Source organism: Pezoporus flaviventris, unplaced genomic scaffold (assembly GCF_033815535.1).
Source record: "Pezoporus flaviventris isolate CSIRO_AGI_PZ_B2104156 unplaced genomic scaffold, CSIRO_AGI_Pfla_v1 ptg000047l, whole genome shotgun sequence".
Taxonomy (NCBI): Eukaryota; Metazoa; Chordata; class Aves; order Psittaciformes; family Psittacidae; genus Pezoporus; species Pezoporus flaviventris.
In genome coordinates, this window is record NW_026892595.1 from 14087946 (window position 1) to 14101921 (window position 13976).

The 13976-nt window shown below is 39.3% G+C and overlaps 1 protein-coding gene across 3 annotated transcripts in view; it reads left to right on the forward strand.

Moving 5' to 3' along the window:
* The window catches only part of CROT (carnitine O-octanoyltransferase), a 47923-nt gene extending 36196 nt beyond the window's left edge, over window positions 1-11727 (forward strand). For 2 of the 3 annotated variants that reach the window (XM_061468379.1, XM_061468378.1), the window contains 12 exons: window positions 1048-1156; window positions 2727-2820; window positions 2914-3039; window positions 3477-3578; window positions 4181-4264; window positions 4357-4464; window positions 4719-4849; window positions 6182-6305; window positions 8451-8529; window positions 9283-9376; window positions 9549-9668; window positions 10807-11727. In XM_061468379.1, the coding sequence (XP_061324363.1) occupies window positions 1048-1156; window positions 2727-2820; window positions 2914-3039; window positions 3477-3578; window positions 4181-4264; window positions 4357-4464; window positions 4719-4849; window positions 6182-6305; window positions 8451-8529; window positions 9283-9376; window positions 9549-9668; window positions 10807-10927 (1292 nt within the window). In that variant the 3' untranslated portion in view covers window positions 10928-11727. Of the gene's footprint in view, window positions 1-1047; window positions 1157-2726; window positions 2821-2913; window positions 3040-3476; window positions 3579-4180; window positions 4265-4356; window positions 4465-4718; window positions 4850-6181; window positions 6306-8450; window positions 8530-9282; window positions 9377-9548; window positions 9669-10806 lie in introns of those variants that run through there. The other variant, XM_061468380.1, reaches the window with a different exon arrangement.
* Window positions 11728-13976: the final 2249 nt, after the last annotated feature.

Genomic DNA, 13976 nt, shown 5'->3' on the forward strand with positions numbered 1-13976 from the left:
GATGTCATCCCTTCTGATTTATGTTAGAAATTAATTTAATGACCTATGATGATAAGGTTTGTATGAAATGATAAATCCTCACTCTAGAACGTCTTTAATACAGTATCTATTGAATTGTGGTATGTCTTTAGACAGTAGGACCATAAAGATAAGTGTAAAAGCTTTATAGATTAAGACTTGTGTGGATGCCCATTCAGTTACATACTTGTGGGTAAAGTAGCATGTATTTCTTTGTTTTGGTTTGGTTTGGTTTTTTCCCCAGGGCAGACTCCTGGACTGGAAGAGCTGTACCACAGTGGCTCAATTAGAGAAAATGTAGCCACATTTCTTGGGGGTTTTAGTATCTGGACTTTGTCAGAATCATTTCCAGCTTTAGTCTTGTTTCCAGATAGATGGTGATGCTATGCAAATGTACCTGGCTAGTATGGGCTGGTGCTGTCTGCATTTTTGTATAGTGGTCAAATTGGTCTGTCAGTGTTCCCTTTTTACAGATTTGCATTCGCCCACCAGGTCTGATTGACATGGTAGTGCACCTTGGATCTTGAGACGGTTGCTCAAGATAACTGAAATTGATTGCATAAGCACTAACAACTGAAGGACCCAATCATTTGCAAAGTGTCTTAGCAGGAGGCTTGCTGCATTGTATTCACCCCTTTAAAAAAAACACATAAACAAAACTCATGCAAGAGAGAAATGTTACTCCATCAGCTGTCATCAAGCAATGCTCATGTTGGCAGAGAGCATTCCTGCCTATGAGATACACAAATAAATGGCACTTGCTGCTAGGTAATGGCAGTGACTTGAAGTAGTTAATAACAGTGAAAGTTGTTTTCTGTGTTTTCTCAGCTGGTTTTAAAAATGTCTTCAGATTTGCAGTTGAACTTCCGAAGTTACACTTTTCTTCTTTCCTGTTTTTAACTGTATGAAGTTTGCCTCCTTTTGAATGAAAAAAAAAAAAAAGTGGGTCTGCAGGACTTGCTTGTTTTTCCTACCTCTCACTTTATCCCTGCAGGTGGATTTTCATGTTTTGGTTTTTGTTTATTTCAGAGACTGAAGGTGAATGCCCATCTCACTTAATAGTCCTGTGTCGAGGTCGAGTGTTTGCATTTGATGCTATACATGAAGGCAGTATGCTGACGCCTCCAGAAATTTTCAGGTTTTTGAACTACCTTGTTTCAAATGAGCTATCCTATTTAAGTTACTTAACAAAAGAGAGTCTTTCTGTTCCTTTTGCCCCAAAGAATTAAGTGTGAGAGAGGCTATAGCTTCTCTGAGGGTTCAGATTTGAGTAAATTTTTGTTTCATGGATGGCAACCTCTTGCCATGAGCCATGATGGTTATGTACTGTTATACAGTCATAGAACATGCAGAAAGTATGAATTGAGATATTTCAGCAGGAAGCATCACTTATATGTGAAGTGTCTTGACATGGAATTCTTAGGATTGTAAGTAACATTATTCCTTTCAGGACCAATTCACAGTGATGATTGTCTCGTTGCTTTATTGCATTATTAACCAGGAAGCGCCACCATCATATTGATTAAAATCTGATACATGTGAGGTCAGTTTTCTGTAGAATAGAGGGGCTGGTTGGTGAGTGTAGCAGAGTCCAGAATCATAGTATACACTGACTGACTTCCTGCTAGCTACACAGCAGTACAGCAGCATTTCACTTACATTTCTTGTCTTTGCATCAGACCTGTGACAACCAGCCATGGTTGTGGCTCTTATCATGCTCCTGAGCTGTTGCAAAGGAACCGAGAGAAAGAATTTGATTCCTTAAATACTAAATTTCAGTACTAATTCAGCTGGCAATGTTTAAAGCTTTTCCATGCTGTCCTTACATCCCAGCAGCATATGGAGGTGCTGGCTTTTCAAATTCTCAGTGCAGCTGAGGCCACAAGATTTCGTATTTACATACAGAGGTAGTTTCAGCATAAGTCTCTTGTGATCAGTTTTAGCTTGGGATTTTGTGTGTTGGGTTATTTTGTTTTGGGTTTTTTTGTTTGGGTTTTTTCTCCTTATATCTCATTGTGGCTGTCTTATATTTTTGGTAACTGTAACTGCTGATCAGTAATGAAGTTTAATGGACAAGAGTGCCAGAACAAAGGACAGGCCACATTAAGCACTTGTACTTTGTGGAGTTTCTTTACCACCAAGAACAGCATGTGAAAAACTGAATTTGCAAACTAAGAATTAGCTGCTAATAGCTCTTCAAAGGGAAAATGTAAGGAAAGGGTAGAAAGAGAGGTATTCCTGTGTAGTTCAGTGTCTACATCTAGGATGTACAGTAGCTACTGTTCTGATTTAAATTTAGGATTTATCCTGAGTGGAAGTTTTGTCCTTGTATCTGACTAGTTGCTATAAAAGCTGTAAAGCTGCAGTACTGCACGTGTCTGCTGCTTGGGAAAGTTTTATCTGTACTGCTGAAGTCTTAAATCTAGTTTCAAATTAAGTGTGTAATAACACTTTAGGACAGTGATCGTTTACATACAGGTTTTTACTGGGCTGGTAGCTGTAATTTGCAGTAACCACTAATGACAGAACAGAACAAGTCTTCAACTGCTCATAGAGGCTGAGGGAGCTGATTCGTGCTCACTGAAGATTCACATTAGCTTGTGAATGTGAAACAAAAATTGCAGTTTGGCAAAAAAGAGAGATTAAAAAGTGTGACTTTTACCTTCATATATTTTTTACTAACTTCAGTTATTGAAATCTTCTTAAAGGCAACTTACACATATACAGAAAACATGCCATAGTGAACCAGATGGACCAGGACTGGCAGCCTTAACAAGCTGTGAAAGGACAAAATGGGCAGAGGTGGGAGTATTTCAACAGTTGATTCCCGAGAAAAACATTGTGATTACTGGAAATGCATCATCTCACTTAGCTTTGTCTTCTTGTGCTTTGTAGTTACGTGACTATTTGATTAATCTTGATCCAAAGAACTTAACTCTTCTGGAAAAAATTCAGAGAAGTTTGTTTGCTGTTTGCCTTGAAGATTCTAGTCCCCATGCGACGCCTGAAAACTACAGCGAGGTAGCTAAGGATTTTTGGTAATTCGTATCTGGGGGTCTTTACAGAAAAAATTCTTATGTATATGCAGCAGTAGCACTTCTTGCTCTTTCAGAACACAGACAATGAAGGAGATAAATATGCAAATAATGCTTCTTGTTGATCCATAGGAATAATTTAATAGTTTGAATGTTTAGGACATTGGAAATGCCTGAAATGTGCCCTCATTATGTTTTAGTCCTGTATGTCTCATGGTCCTCAGAAATACAGTTGTCAACTTGTTATCACCCTGTAATTTAAAAACGTAGCATTATAATCATGTTTCATCTTCAACTGGATGAAAGTTTCATATCTCTTAGGAGGTCTCGCCATCTTAGTTAGTGTAGGCTTTGTTTAGCTGACAGAGGTTGGCAGTGTACGCCATGATTTTTAAAACCCACAGTGTGTCACTTCTGCTTTAGGTTACCAGGATGGGCCTAACAGGTGATCCAACTGTACGCTGGGGAGATAAATCCTACAGTAGCATATTCTTTTCCAATGGAACCTGTAGTGCGTTCTGTGATGTAAGTTGAATATTCCACTCCCCCTCATGAGCCTTTCAAGTATTTATTTACTCAATTTTCCCTTTCAGAGTATTATTTTAAATGTTTAATTTGTTCCTTTAGTACAGCCTGGTTTACCAGGCACCTTGTCTGGAAAGTTTCCAAAAGCTTTCACAGTATTTGGTATTACACAGTATATGAATTAAGAACATGAGATGTGAAATCATAATCTTATTTCTAAAAGTATTTAATGAGGGAGTTCCAAGGCACAAAGTACGTTGCATAAGCAGGTTTTAAATTAACTCTTTGTATGAAGTAGCTATTTGAACAACTTCGGTTTCTGAACTCAGATTTTTTTAAAGTCATTTTTGAGTGGCCAGAAGGGCCAGAAGATCTGCCCCAGGTCTGCTTTTCCACAACCAGTGGTATATTGTGCCTCCCTATCTGTCTGCAGAGCAGTTGAAACAGTGGGTGGACTTATAGTAGTTCTGTATGTATTGTAGAACTAGAAAAACAAGTCCAACACTATGCTCTAAAGCTTTGGTCTGCAGGAAAAAGTGGGCTGGGGAAAAAAGGAATCTAATTATGCAAATAATGTGGTATCTTGTTTTATATGATTCTAGCATTCTCCTTTTGATGCCATGGCTTTAATTTCCATGTCCCATTATACCGAAAAGAACATTCTTGAAAATGGGGGAAAATGGAAGGTATTTATTCTTTAAACTTTCAAGTTTATTAGTTGCTGTGCCTTTTCTTATGGATAACATTTCGTGTTTTCTTTCTGTCTGTGTCCTTCCAGGGATCAGGTACAGTGAGAGATATTCCATGGCCAGAGGAACTTGTATTCACAGTGGATCAAAAAATCATAAATGAAATTGGATATGCTAAAGAATCCTATTACAAAAAGGTGGAATTCCTTGATGCTTTTCTTAACTGTCATTGATTTTTATTCTTTTCATTTCCATGTATTTATGTATTTTTAGCTGGTCTTTTTGCTGGAGAACAGGGATTTGCTTCTTAATGATACTTGATGAATCGGGGGACTTAACGCCATGGTTAAATTTGTTACATTGTTGGTTTATGTTGAGTGCGTTTTATTTGCAGTGGACCAAGTTGTGATATTTCTTGACTTCTCTGGCTTTTCCTCCTTCGGTGTGACAGGTGTCTGACGTGCAGCTAGTGAGTTATGCCTTCACATCCTTTGGCAAAACATTGCTTAGAAAGCAGAAACTTCATCCTGATACATTTGTGCAGCTTGCCATTCAGCTTGCTTATTACAAATGCCATGGACGGTAAGAAAATTACCCAGATGAGGAATAAAAAATTAGTTTCTTGAGAAAAGGCGTGGATCTGGAGTTAAAGTCCCTCGCAATGCCAGTTTGTAATTTGCTGCAGTGATATAAGAAAGAAGAAGTGAGGTTTTATTAAAGTAATAGTTGCATAGAGTCTTAGTTTTTGCCATGGCTTCAGAAGAATTGTGTCTTTGTGCCTAAAGGGATCTTGCATGTACATGTTGTGGAGTGGAGGACAGAAGATAACCCATGAAAACATGAATTTGGACTGTACGAAGTAAATATTTCGGCAAATACCAAATGCACAATGGGTCAGGATTCTTTAATGTCAAATAGTTGCTCAGGGGGAGAAGAAAGCTTTAGCTGCAGCATGTGACAGCCATCAGTAAAATGGTTAGTTTTCCATGCCTGTAAAAAGCCTCACAAATGTCAGTGTCTGACTTTAGAAAGATTAGATGTGAAGTTCGAGCCAGAATAATAGAGATATGGATAGAGACCCTCCAAATGCCTGGTGCTGTATTTTTGGGTGTGTAATTGTTTTTCGTATTATTGGAAAAAGGCAGCGTTCTTTCTGGCATTGGTGTTTCCAAATTTCTCTTTGCTAACTAGCACTGACTGAGGCTTGTCTAAGTCATAACTAACCTGGCAAGTACTGTTTGCTTCCGAAAGAGAAGGGTTTTGTCATCTCATACTTAATCACTGGAGATGTGTATCTCATCATAAGAAAGGTTGGTAGGTCTCAGTTTGCTGAACACTGGAATAGATTAATTGTCTGACTAAAGTAGCCTTCGTGAGGTCTGTTTTAAACACACAAATAAGTCTCATGTAAGTTATTATCATGTATTAAATAGTAGACTGTCACAGGGCTGGGATTGCTCCAGGCAAAAGCTGGATGGGTGTTAGCATGCAACAGAGAAGGACTTGATCACTGGGACACACTGCTTATTTCAAGTGCGTCTCTTAATTTTTGAGGTTTTGGATGGTGTAGATGGTTCCTTTAAGGAAATAAATAGTGGAACTGAAGCTTGCATAATACTTGGTTTTTTATACTAGAGGCTGGTAGATCTGTAGTCTGCAGAAAGCAGCCATGACAACACAATCTTTCTCAAGCTATAATTATAGCACTGGCACTTTTTCAGTTGTCTGGCTCATAAAAGCTTGTAGACTTCCTTTGTGGCTCTTTTTCAGACACACAATTTAAAGAAAATTAGTGTCTTACTGATACTTGTAACTGATCTAGGTGTGTGAGATACTTGGCAGGGCCTTTTTATTCTTTGAGAGAGCAAATAGTTAAGTTAATGAGATACTCTTCCCTGATTTTTTTCTTCTTAGCCCAGGCTGCTGTTATGAAACCGCCATGACTAGGCGTTTCTATCATGGCCGCACAGAGACCGTAAGATCATGTACTATGGAAGCAGTGGAATGGTGCAAGTCCATGCTGGATCCTTCTGAAAGTGTAAATACTGAAATCCTCCTTTAATCATCATGTATTTAGAAGGCCTGTCATTTGAGCTGCTTAACAAGAGAAAGGTTTTTATCTCATTAATGGGAGTAGGCCTGTTTCCACTGAGGGAGCTTTCAAATGTTGGGTTGCCTGAAGTCTGGCTCTGGTCCTTGTGTCTGAGGTGAGCTGTCATGTGTGGGTTTGCTTTTCTGTCCTGTTTACCTTTTGGTTGCAAGAATGTAAGTGTCATGAGTTACATTCACACTGATTTTTCTTTTTTTTTTTTTTTCTTGTCACACCTCAGAAAGTAACTGCTTTGGAGCCAATGTACTCTGCCTGTGGAGTGGTTCTGTTGTTTTAATTTTCAAGGGAAATCAGGAAATGTTAATCTAATCATCGAGTCTGACAGCAAATTTAAATCTGTTTGTGTCCTAGTGGCAGAAGGGATGCGTTCCAGATTTTGTCTCTGAATAGCTGAACTGGTGACCTATTCCCCGCAACTGCCCTCTGGTGCTTGGCTGGCAAAGCATATTGTGCTTTATATGCCAAGCGAAAAGTATACTAAAGCTCTTTCTGTTGTCTTCGCTGCACATTTCTTAGAGCCTGAGAAATGAGGCAAGGAGAAGATTTTTGGAACAAAGGGCTCCATATCTCTAGGAAATTAAAAGGTTCTATGTTACTAATGCATCTAAGAAACATACAGGAATACAGCCATCAGGCAGTATGTGTGATCAGTAATTATAGTCTTCAAGAGCATATTTTCCTGGTCTTCACTGGCTTCTTTTGGCATGTGCTACCGCTGTAAAGCTCAGATTTCTGGCCATTATTCAAAATTGTTTTCCTATTGCAAATATGGATTCATTTTATTTCCCTGCACTTCAGTTATCTTCTAACCAATTACACGCTTCTGTGAGTAATACACATAGAGGTTTGTTACTTCCAACACTAACTGTAGCCTTTTTCTTTTTATCTTTGTAATTTTAACTAACATCTCCAATTATCTTCCTGTTGCTATTTTCTTTTTTTTATGATGAACTCTTGAGGCTTAAAGACAGTGTTAAATCTGTTCAATAGTATTGAAGTTAAGATGCTTAATAGTCTACCTTTAAGGTACTAGAAAATACCTAAAGTAGGTACTTTGGAAAAAAGTCCTTCTGCCTCAACTTTTCTTTTGCCTCTTGTGACCTTAGTAGCTTGATTTTAGTCCAAATTGAGTGGCTGCTACCCTTGTTTCACATCCTCTGCTGCAGCCTCTCATGTATAAAAGTGAAAGGGTGCTTTTTAATGAGTTAAAGAGCTGGTAAGATACAGGATCATAGAAGTCGAGGCCTTGGGTGTCTAGAGGTGTTTTGCTAGGTCTCCTTTCCTAAAACAAATATTTTTATTCTGTTCTCTCTGGTTTTATTATGTAAGTTTCAACATAAAATTGAAAAAAACTCCATGACATTGGACGGAGCTGCTGTTGTGGAAGTAATGTTTCAATCGGCAGAGAAAATTTGGGAATGCAGTTGTCATCTGTGTATTTTTTAGTTAGGGTCTTTTTTGTTTTCTGATTTTTTGCATCACATTTTCTTAATTAGTTGAGGGGTTTTTGTTTTGCTTTTTGGTTTTGTCATGGAAAAAATGGTACAATAGAATGGAATATTTCAGTTGGAAAGGGACCTACAGTGATCATCTAGTCCAACCGCCTGACCAGTTCAGGGCATGGTGAATGGTATAAATGCGACTGCACCAGCTAAAAGCTAGTGTGCTTCTAAATAAGTGGTATTTCAGAAGGTTTTGGGGTTTGATTACTCTAGTTCTCAGTGGTTACTTGCAATTGTTTCTGCTTGTTTGGGAAGGAGCATGAGTTGTTGGATATTGTTCAGTGCAAAAGTGATCAGAGTAACAGAACACAGCCACAGGAAACAAATGAGCAAGTTCTCCTGACAAAGAAACTTGGATTTTGAAGAAAGAGTTGCAGAGGTGTTCTAATGTGCCTTTTAAGTTTTTCCATTTTCTTCTATCTAAAATTGCTAGAAACTGTGAAGGGAAAAAGCTTGCTGATCTGTGATTCCCGATGTGTTGCTCACCTGTGTTGCAGCTGTGGTTTTATTTTGTTTGAGTTTTGGGGTTTTAGTTGTTTGGATTTTTAATCCTGCCTCCGCTACTTTACAGACGTATCAACGACTGCAGCTGATGCATAAGGCATTTGTAAAGCACAATGTAATGAGGAGAGACTGTGAGAGTGGAAAAGGTATTCTGGGATTAAAATCTGTTTTATGTTTTCTTCTGGGTGGAAAGGGAATACTGGTGTACGCGAATACATTTTCTTTGTCTCTTTGTTTTCAACCTTAGTAAAAACTACCCGTTAACACTTTATACTTCAGTTTTCATGAGAGAAACTCAAACCTAGTCCTTCTGCCCTAAATACAGGTTCTCTTTGAGTATTAATTCACTTTTTCTGCCCAGCTAAACATTATTTCAGCATACCTTCTGATCAAATACATGCTTGGCTGGAAAGTGGGAAATGTGGCCTTTAGAGGTGGAGGAGAGATTGGAGAATTGTGAAATTCTAGGCTGCCTATGTTAGTGTAGCAAGTTATTCTATGCATGAGAGAGTAGCTGGGAAATAACCACCCGATGAACCTTCATACTCTTTTCATCCTACTTAGTGAGTTACCTAGGTAGTTGTGGCCCTAAAAGCTTTGTCACCTTGCCCATGTAGTTGCCATTGGGCCAGTTTTGCTGCATGGAACTCCTCATCCTTGGCTGAAATGGAAGTTTTCTTGGTTTTTGTTTTCCACAGGAACTGTGCTTGGTTTATGTTACTTAGTTCATTTGCATTTGGGCTCAGTGTTGCAAGCTGAAAAGCCTCTTAGATCAGATATTTGGGAAGTGGTTTTGTATGCTACCATCCTTCCGATGGTATTTGAACTACCTAGACCACAAGAAGCAGAAAAACAGAAATGCTGCTGTTAATGATGCAGTGTTTGCATTTGTTTGACAGGCTTTGATCGTCATCTTCTGGGTCTCCTCCTCATAGCACAGGAGCAAGGACTGCCAGTGCCAGAGCTTTACAGGGATAATGCCTTCACAGCTAGGTAATTTGAAATCTTTTCCTGCAGGGAGTATCCTTTGATACTGAAGTCTTTGTTGCACTGGCTATACATGTGCTGATTTCTTGATCCCTAGGAAAAAAAAACTTTTTTGTAAAACTTTCTTTGTTTGAAATTACCTTTTAAAGTGCTGCTTTTGTTTTGTGCTGTTTCACAGTGGAGGAGGTGGGAATTTTGTTCTTTCCACTAGTCTGACTGGCTACACGAGGTTTAGTGGATGTGCACTCCCTATGGTGGATCATGGCTATGGCTTTTTTTATTCCATCAGAGATGACAGGTAAAAATATAATTTTGTTTTGGGTATGGTTCTGTCTCTGTCACAAAAGGAAAAGGCAGCTAACAACGAGAACGAGGAAAGCAAAGGACAGAAGAAACATGGCTGAATGTGTCAGGAAAGGTTGAGAAGCGAGCTACATGACAGCAAAGATACTAACATTCTGGGAAGGCATGTGTGGGAGGAAGGATGAATGGTGGAGGTGAAGTGAGCACCAAGATACTGACAATAAGCAGAAAGAAAAGCATGGGGAAGGTGAAAGAAGGGAGGAGCAAAAGGGGTTAAGTTACTTTAAAATAAGCTTTAATTTTAGAGATAATTAAATGTAACATGCAAAGGTGTGTTTTAAAAAGTAGCAATTGACTAAGACCTGTTAGAGCACAGGTGAGCACACTGTCCCTGCTTCTTGCCAGTGACACACATCTCTTGGCTCAAACCCAGACCCCTCTGAGCAGCAAGGAGAAGCTAAAACATTTGGCTTCACTTCTTATAAAATTGGTAGGATTTTGAAGGATCCAGCCTTGATTTACTGGTCTTGTGGACAAAAATTACTGCTTCTTTATGAAATCTGATAAATTACTTTGATTATAAGGTGTTGAGGTAACTTGCTATTTTGTGGTTTAGATGTTTTCGAATGACTTCTTCCTAAAGCTATGTATGTATTGTGTGTAGATTTGATTCAGTCTGAGAATGCAAACCACTTATACTTTGATCAGTAGCTCTGTTAGGGAAATAGAACTAAAGAAAGATGTACCTTTTATTAGGTAAATAGAAAAAAAGTACTTTAAACCTTGAACTAGTTGCACAGAAGAAATATAATTTAGTCTTTTCAAATGTAAGTGGAAAAGTTCTGTCACTGTGTATGTAGAAATAGGTGTTTAAATCAGTGTCTAGTTTCAAGATCTTGTATGTAGAAATAGGTGTTTAAATCAAAGTGTCTAGTTTCAAGATCTATCAGCAGTGTTCCTTGCAGAAGACATGAGACATCTGAGTCCTCTTTGAATGTTGAGACAGTATGTTTATGTGACAATTTGCTTCATGATTTATGTCCATAATAATTGCATTTCAGAGCAATTTGTTTGATTTTTATCCTAGACCTTAAGAACTAAGAGTGGTAACTTCCTTGTTTTCTTATTGATAGGATCCTTACTAACTGTTCTTCCTGGAAATCCTGTCCGGAGACTGATGCAGAAGTGCTGTGTAGAACTGTGTACCAGTGTTTTCAGGACATGATACAGTTAACAATTGCAGCTCAGCTGTAAGGTTGAAAATGATGTAAAAGCCTTTACAAGTTTGCAGGTTATATGTAATACAAGTTATATGTAGTTTGAAAGAAATGCTACTCAAGATTACTGTTACAGGAAAGTTAAGACATTTAACAATTTATGTGAAATCTACCTGTTTTTATGGGACTTCCTGTGGTGACAGTACCCATTTAAGAATAATGTAGCCATTTGCAAAAACAATGCAAGCAGTAGTACCTTACTTAGGTGAACTATGCAATATTAAAATATGCCTCAACAATGCAAACATACTTGGGATGTTGGAGAATTTATGGGAGATTTGGGTTTGTGATCTTAGTAGTAACATGTAGAATACTTGGTAGTCCACTGATACTGTTTATGTCAGTGGAGCACTTAAATGTGTACTTAGGAGTAACCACACTATCCTCCTAGGTGATAATGCTTCTTAATGCCAATGGTTTATGAAATAGAAGGACTGCCTTCTACTGAAATGAAATTTATCTTTCATTTTTGCTATTGGGATTATACCAGATAGACATATCTGTAAGTGGGGAAATTCCCACTACATTTGAAGTAAGAAAGCACTACAATCTGAAGTATTTTGAAAAAGGAGCTCTCAATAATAACAACAGAAAGCAGCATATGAGTTCCAAATTCCTCAGAGTTTTCATCTTCTAGTGAACTGTGAACATCTGCTTTATACTAATGATACAACTAGGCACTGAATGCAGATTGATACAGTTCTCAGGATTTTTAAACTTGGTTCCTCTGAGCAGCTTTGTATTCCTGCTATAGAAATAAAATTATTCTAAAAATCAGCTTTTCGTTGATTGTTTCGTGGTGGACTGCTTAATGTGTAGCAAATCTCTTTGTGAAAGAGGGATTATCTTGGGGACAGCTGAACTTGAGATTCTAAACTACCCATTGTTTTCTCTAGGTTTTGGAGTTTTGAGAGAGATCAGAGATTATTATTTGATTTACAGGAGCAACTGCCTCCTCAGCTAACACTGAGACAGTCTCTTTGTCCTCTGTAAGTTCTGTTACTTTTTTTTTTTCCCACAGCAGCAAGAACAGAGTTTCCCTCTTTATTTCCTTTCTCAAAGCCTGACACTTCCTTGAGTAACAGGCCAGCATGTGTTACACTGTGTCTTGTTGCCTTGGAAAAGAGCCTTTGTCTTCCGTGCCTTTACTGGACTGCTTGTACGTCCCGTGTCAAACCTGACAACCATTAATTGTTTAATGGTTTGAAGTCTTTATAATTTCTGTGATATAGATGAGAATTTTGGACTAAGTTATGCTTGATGGGTTTGGGTTTTTGTTGTTTTTAAGTTCTGACAGTTACAACCTTTCACCCCTCAGCTGGGTTAGTAAACCTGGTTGCTACTGTGACAAGGACAGTTTGCTTTGAACACTCTCTTGAAACAGCCTGAAATCCGATGAGGGTTGTCAGAAGAGAGGCACAATTGGCTTCCAAGACATGAGACCAAAGGAAGGGATTCCAGGAATTGGCTGCACCCGTTTGTACATTGGCAAGCTGAGAATAGGAGCCAGGGTTCTGCAGTGGTGGGATTGAGCCAATTGCAGTCCCAACAGACTTCCTTCTCTCCCTGCTCTAGGTTGCATGTGCGTTTATTTAGCAGTGCTTTGGGCCCATCTGTGCTGAGGAACACATCACTACCACCCTTCTGTCTCTGCATGCTGGTGTCTGTGCATAAGCAACAGCTACTCTCTTTCTGGCCAGTGACTGCTTTTCTGAAAAATTCTTTGGCCTCTTCCTGGCGTGCATCTTGTATGTCTTATAATCCTCATCATGCACCAGAGTTTAGAAAGAATGCAAAGTTAGAAGGTAATCATTAACCTGTGAAAACAACCCCCAAAACTTGAAGAGAGGAGCAAGGTCTCATCCTTTTTCACTAGGTCTTTACAGGAACAGCTTGCTGATATGCTGGTGGAAGAAGAGGGTTGGGTTCTTGAAGCAAATGTGCTTCGGTTATTTCTTAGTTATGAGGTTTAAGGGAGCTATTCACATTATTTTACCAAAACCAGAAGTAATGAAACTAGCCTCATCCAAAAGATAGAACCAGCTGTACAGATGCACTTCAGCAGCAGGTACTACCTGCTACCACACATTACACAACCCACTTTGAATGCTGACCAGAGAATAGTAGATGCCTTGCTCAGTCAGGAGCTGCTGATGGGTCCCTTGCTCTGCAGTCTTGCCATTCTGGGCATAGTAATCTTGTCAGTGTTTTAGATGGTGGAGAGGTGGTGAGCTATCACAATACAGGTGCTACCTTCTCTTAGCTCTATCTAGCACTTCCTGGACAATCTATGCAATGAACAAACCAAAATGTGAATAAGAAACAAAGCAGCTGTTAGCACCTCTGATGCCCCTAGTCTGTTATCTGTGATAGAGCAATGACAGAGGTGATGTTTCTGTGGCTTCAGAGGTGAAAACGTTATCCCTGATGACTGGTTCAGAGTGTGTGCTGGTATACATGTGTTCATATTTTCACTTGCGCCAGAAGTCAGGTCAAGCAGACATCTCCAGGGTTGCAGCCTGGCTCTCCCTCACTGCCACAGTGTTCCGGGTTCAGCAGTAGCAGTCATTTTTCTCCTTAGTAGCTGGTGCAGAGCTGTGTTTTTGACTTTCAGCCTGGGAACAGCGCTGATAACACTGATGTTTTTAGTTGGTGCTCAGTAATGTTTACTCTGGCCAAGGACTTTCTGAGTCTCATGCTCTGCCAGGGAGGAGGGGAAGCCGGGAGGAAGCAGAGACAGGACACCTGACCCTAAGCAGCTAAAGACGTATTCCATACCACAGCATGGCATGCCCAGTATATAAACTGGGGCAGTTACCTGGAAGGGCTAGATCACTGCTCGGTCGGGCTGGGTATCGGTCAGCTGGTGGTGAGCGGTTGTGTTCTCTTCCCTTGTTATTTCCCTTATCATTATTATTGGTGGTAGCAGCAGTGGTTTGTGTTATACCTTAGTTACTGGACTGTTCTTATCTCAACCTGTGGGAGTTACATTCTTTTGATTCTCCTCTGCATTCCTCCAGGAGTAG